Source organism: Mytilus galloprovincialis, chromosome 10, assembly GCF_965363235.1.
Source record: "Mytilus galloprovincialis chromosome 10, xbMytGall1.hap1.1, whole genome shotgun sequence".
Taxonomy (NCBI): domain Eukaryota; kingdom Metazoa; phylum Mollusca; class Bivalvia; order Mytilida; family Mytilidae; genus Mytilus; species Mytilus galloprovincialis.
Window position 1 is genome coordinate 27,652,483 of NC_134847.1, and position 5,989 is coordinate 27,658,471.

Consider the following 5,989-nt stretch of genomic DNA (forward strand, 5'->3'; position numbering starts at 1 on the left):
TCTGGATCCGCCACTGAAAGATGGTCTTAATGGGAGCATATACAAGTAACCGACATATAATCTTTACACAACAAACAGTATTTACAAAACAATTACATGATATACCTAAAATATTGAAAAAGAGTGATACGTACAGGCTATAATTATGTTTGATTTAAAAAGATTTTTAAAAAATCACTATTTTTAAGAGTTTCTACTCTAGATCATTCTGGAGATGCGAGAAATGTCCTCTCGGTCGGGCCTCTCGGTTGATTTTATTTCCAGTTATTTGTAATATATTTTTTTTTTAAATAACATAAGTTTAATTCGAAGTAGATGTTTCTTCAAGTGTGAACAAGGCATCAAGTTCATTGCAGTGATATGCGCTTAAATACAAAATATTGGTAATAGAACAGACTGACAAACATGACAAAGGGAGATAATAATTTCTAAGAAAAACGAGGGAAAATCTAAATATCAGAATGGCTTTCTCTTTCAATGGATCACCCTACTTCTACTCTTTAGGCTTACAAAGGTATGCAGAACCCAAGTACCTACTTAAGATTGACTATGCCGTGTCTTCCAGGGCACGGTGTCGGGCGTACGACTGCTCTGTTGATGACATATTCAACAGCTCCAACAAAATATCCGAAGGTAATTATTAAATTTATTTATGATTATATTGATAAATTATACGTACCATTGCTGATTTATGGGAGTAACCATATGGTCAGCTGTGGGACTAACACGTTATATAAATACTCGGACAATAGCATATATATATGAACCTGTAATGGATAAAAAGGGGGGGGGGGGTAACCAACTGAGATCACATTTCCTCAGATAGAATTTTCTTATACATTGCCAAAAAAATGAAGCCATTTTTAAAAAGGGGGGGGGGTCAAAATTGGAGGATCTGCTACTGATATTACTATGCTTTTTTTTTTTAAATATATAATAAAATAAATAAATATGCATATTGATATTCTTATGTAGTATAATTGTTTAATTGCTGCATCATTACTATTTGTATATATATATATATATATCTTTATTAGCCTCCCTAAGGAGAGATAGTGATACCAATACAATATTAATGCATAATTAACACAATATATACAAATTTGAATAGAAAGAAAAAAACACACAAAAGAAAAAATAATAATTGAAAGTACTCTAAACCTAATTCAAATTGTTAATACGGATCCGATTGAGAAAAAACTTTGAACTTAATTCATATTGTTAATTAGGAATGAGAAAAATTTTTGCAAAATCTGTAAACATATTTGACGCATAAAAATTGAAAACACTTTTTCTGCTCACAGTCTAGATCAAATTCGGTTTCACATGATAGTAAAATGTAACAGAAATCTTCATCATCTAAGGAACCAAGAAAGGCACTGAAAGTTATTGGGTTTAAGCATAGTAGCTCGCACCAGAATTCATCCCGAATGTCGGATAAATAGTCACACGACGAAATTGCGTGAATACACGGGTCGGTGAAAAGTTTACCACATTTATCACATAAAATACTATCACTGTTCATATTGTGGACCAAACAATACAGGGATGCTATGTAATTTGCCTGTTTACACAAATACGGAAAGTCTAATGCAACTGTCCATACAGGATGATAAGGCTGAAATACTTTATGTATCTTCTTGAAAATGTTATTCGAAGTTCTGATCCATCGACAAACATGGCTACCATGGCTAAAAATAGAACATAAAGGTCAAATGCATTTTTTGATTATATCTCAAAAACTAATTAAAAGCTTTTACAGCAAATCTGACGTCACATGGGATAAAATTGTTCAATTGGTCAAGATCTATCAGCCCTGAACAGTCAGGGGACTTATTGAAATAAGTTTAAATTACTTATTTGAGTAGCAAATTTGAAGTTTTGTCACAAATTGTGATTTTGTAGTTTTACCAAAATTTTAAACACATAGGTTTAAATAATATCTTTTCATTAATAAAATTGAAAAAAATAACTGTTTGCTTCCTTTATGTAGCAAGATTTATGCCTTAGATGCAATCATTTATCTGCAAATTCTATTTTAGTTGAAAAAATGCTATAATTATGGCTTTACATAATGAACTGATACTTTCTTAAAAGAGTTTTCCCAGCAGTGGGAGTATTTTTCCTGTAAAGTTCAAGGTTTCATCTTTCAGATTATGTAAGAAAATTCTGCTGTTCACGATAAAAATTTCACTGTTGGGAGGAGTTGAAATTAGTGGGGGTTATTAAAATAAAGATACTTAAATAAGTGATTTTTGGGAAGGAAATTGAGTTATGATACTTAAACAAGTGATTTTAATGTCATTATCTAAGATTCAGTACAAGGTCATCACCTGAAATGACCTGGTCATCCCAACAACACAGATGTTGGTTCTGATAAGTTTGGAAACATCATTAGTCCCTGGATCGTTAGTATTCTATATTTAAAGCTACAATAAGATTAAATCATGTCTAGTGATTAATTTGTACTACTTAAATAGGTGTTTATTAAAGAAAGACAACTCTATCAGTTTCTTCCAACCTTTATGGAAATAATGTTACTTGAATCAGTGATTTAGAAAATCACTCATATAAGTAAGTCTCCTGACTGCTGAAATTTTCAGACGATTCTAACAACCAATTGTTGGATTTCTGCCACTGAATTGGTAGTTTTAATGAAATTTTGCAGTTTTTTGTTATTATTTTGAATATTATTATAGATAGATATAAAGTATATGAATATGACGAAAGTTGTCAAATGACCATATCCAGAAATCAACGCCACTTTGCTTATTTGAATATTATACAGAAGAAATCGGATACGGGTCACGGAAATTACATTAAAATGATAGGGAATTTTGAAAAAATGTGTGTTTTAATTTTAATTTAAGTGATAGACAGGTTGCCGGGGCAGAAAATGAATATACACAACAATATACACCATTTAAACGAACCATAATGACTGTTGTTGCAAAAATACAGGTTCCTGAGCTATTTTAAAAATCGAAGCGAGAGGCTTTTAATATTGCAGTGTAAAATACAGGCTAAAATGGCTGAAACGTTAAATTTGCAAACTTCGTGTTGAAAATTGGCTTACAAGGTCATTACGAAAACAGGTTGCCGGGGTGAAATTTGAAACTTGAATTTCCAAAGAATAAGCAAGTCGACACCTTGTATGTGTAGTCGTTGAACTCTAGGTTCCCACGTAAAGTTAAAATGTCACTATTTCAAGAAGAATAAACTCACGAAAGCACGAAAAATTCACTAAATTCGCGTTCATTGTTTTGATTTGGACCGCCTGACAACTTTACGGAAATATCAAAGTGATTGTAAATAAGGACTCTGTGACGGGCAACTTATAATATCTGTGTTTTAAAGATTTTAATGATTTTAATGATATCAAACCAGTCCAGTTCAAACTACTATCACGTGGTACAATTCTCATTTACATATTATGAATATTAATTAGCAAAACCACTACTAATTTCTGGCTATGCCCCTTAAGGAGTTATTGTCCTTTAAAGACAATTTTTCACAATTTGTTCATCAAGTTTGCTAACATTTAAAAATCTTCTTTGAAAAACAGGTGAGCGATTCAGGCTCTCTAGAGCCTCTTGTTTATGAATTAAAACAAATTAGACACTCATACAAATAGAAGAATTAAAACCCAAGGAATGAAACACTTACTTGTAATTTCAAGCTTAAATAAAAAGGAATAAGAAACTTCCTTTATATGATGGACTCCCCTATAAGTACACTTATTTAAAGTAAGCTTATGAACCCACAGGATAGCATACTCATTTGTAAGATCAAAATCCTAAGGGATAAAATTGCTCCCTTATAAGATTAACATTGATGACCTCTTAACGCTGTACAAAACACACAAACAAAAATTAAATGTAAAGTCTGACAGAGGGGGACCTGGGGACCCCTAGTCCCCTAAATTCGCCTCTGATCCACATAAGGGGTGTTTGACTCAGGCATCAAATGTATACTGTACTGAATTAAAATAACTTGTTTTCTGTGTTTAAGGGGAGTTGAGAATTGGTATCCAGTATAATGTGGCCTTATACAGAGTAACTTGTTTTCTTTGTTTAAGGGGAGTTGAGAATTGGTATCCAGTATAATGTTTGGCCTTATACAGAGTGGTATCACTTTGATTGCTTCTGGGAAAGTGGTTTCCAGGAGTTTTACCAGGAGCACAAAGAAGAGGTGAAGAGGCTCATGATCAGAATTCATGAACTAATGGAGGGGTTCGACTACCTTGATGAAGACGATCAAATAAAATCTATTGATGAACTACAATCAGGAATTAATGCCATGGAATACATGGAGAACGAGGAAGGGTTTGATTTTTCAGACGAGGATGAAAACAAAGATAAAAGTGTAGATGAAGAAAAAGGGTCTATGGAGAAAAAAAACAAGGAAAAATTGAATACCAAAACTAATAATAAAGATGTTGAGAAGGAGAAAAGAGAAAACATAGAAAGGAAAAAAGTTGAAGATGAAATGAAAGTTCAAAAAGAAGATGGAATTGGCAGCAACAAGAAAGATGGAATTGGCAATAAAAAGGAAGATGGAATTAGAAATAAGAAGGAAAATGAAATTGACAGTAAAAAAGATGTAGATCAGATAGAAGATGAGAGGAATTGTGGTGCAAAAGACACAGGAAAAAAAAGAAATTTAAGAAGGAGAAAAGCATCTTCAAATGTTTGCAGTTGCTGTAATATTGCTCATAGTAGTAGTAAGATCAGAAAGTAATGGCAAACAATTGAACAGTTTACATTGATAACCACCATGCAGTCAGAGGTACTCTACTTAAACAATGTCAAGTGTATTTCTTTACTTGTTCAGGTAAACTATTTCAATTGCAAAGTTACATGTATGTCCCTTAGACATTAAGATATTTTTGCTTAAATATACAAGTAAAAAGTCATACTTTGTTTTCTTGAATTTCTTATGACTTCTTTGCTCTATTGACTATTGAATTGTCTGTCTTTTGCAGAATTCTTTACTAATCATTAAAGTGTACATAGTTTCATAGACAATGAAAATCTCATTCTTCCCTTATTATCTTCTAAACAAATCTTGTTTACAATTCTCCAAGGATCAATTTTTAAAGGCATAAGATATTTTTGAAATTAGTTTCTTTGTTTAAATAATGAAATGAAATGCAAAACTCATCATGAGCTCATCATAGAATTTTTTTTCAAGGCATGTTTTTACATCACAAAACTTTAGAATTGAAGGGATTTTCAATAAATCTATAATTACTTATGCTAATAATAGGTCAAGTAACTTATTTGTGTAGATAAAGTTCTTCTTACCATATGTGCCAATTATTTCAGTATTATTGTTTTATTGAGTCAAAAAAAATTACCTTATATTTTATTTATATATTATTATAGTTTTTTTAACATGTAAAGATTATTTAGATCAATTGCAATATCTCGCAATCAGGCATCATTTGAATGCAATTTTTATGCCCTATTTATGGGCATGATGTTATTTGGTTTGTGTGGTCATTCATCCGTCCATCGGTTTTTATACGCCCGTCAAAATTTTGACTGGACGTATTATGGTATACAAATGTCCGGTGTCCGTCCGTCTGTCCGTCTGTCCGGCGTAAACATGTCGCACCGTAACTTGAGAACGACTTATCCAAATTTCATGAAACTTAATATAGTTGTTTCTTATGATGGTCAAATGATCTGTATACTTTTTGGTGAAAATAAGATTTAAACTTTTTGAGTTACGGCACTTTGTAACTAAAACAGGGGTGTGTTTTTTTTCACATGTCGCACCGTATCTCAAAAACGTTTCTTGATTATTGCTTAAAACTTTACACACTTCTTAGTTATAATAATCTTAATATCTGTATACTTTTTGGTGATGATTCAAAATTTCATTTTTGAGTTTTTGAGTATTTTGTAAAAAAGGGGGAGGTTTTTTTTACATGTCGCGCCGTATCTCAAAAACGATTTATGATTATTGCTTAAAACTTTACACA

General features: G+C 31.8%; 1 protein-coding gene across 1 annotated transcript; it reads left to right on the forward strand.

Annotated features, from left to right (window-relative positions):
• The first annotated feature begins 345 nt into the window (after positions 1–345).
• LOC143049073 (uncharacterized) lies at positions 346–4,787 on the forward strand. The gene is made up of 2 exons (XM_076222857.1): positions 346–633; positions 4,079–4,787. Exons 1-2 carry the CDS (start codon positions 462–464, stop codon positions 4,738–4,740), a joined length of 834 nt encoding a protein of 277 aa, XP_076078972.1. The 5' UTR covers positions 346–461; the 3' UTR covers positions 4,741–4,787.
• Positions 4,788–5,989: the final 1,202 nt, after the last annotated feature.

What these genes read in the sequence shown, in the direction of transcription:
- LOC143049073 (XM_076222857.1), top strand. Translation starts at nt 462, where the DNA reads ATGGCTTTCTCTTTCAATGGATCACCCTACTTCTACTCTTTAGGCTTA. An exon ending in CTCCAACAAAATATCCGAAG is followed by an intron (nt 634 to 4,078) that starts GTAATTATTAAA and finishes TCTTTGTTTAAG; the next exon opens with GGGAGTTGAGAATTGGTATC.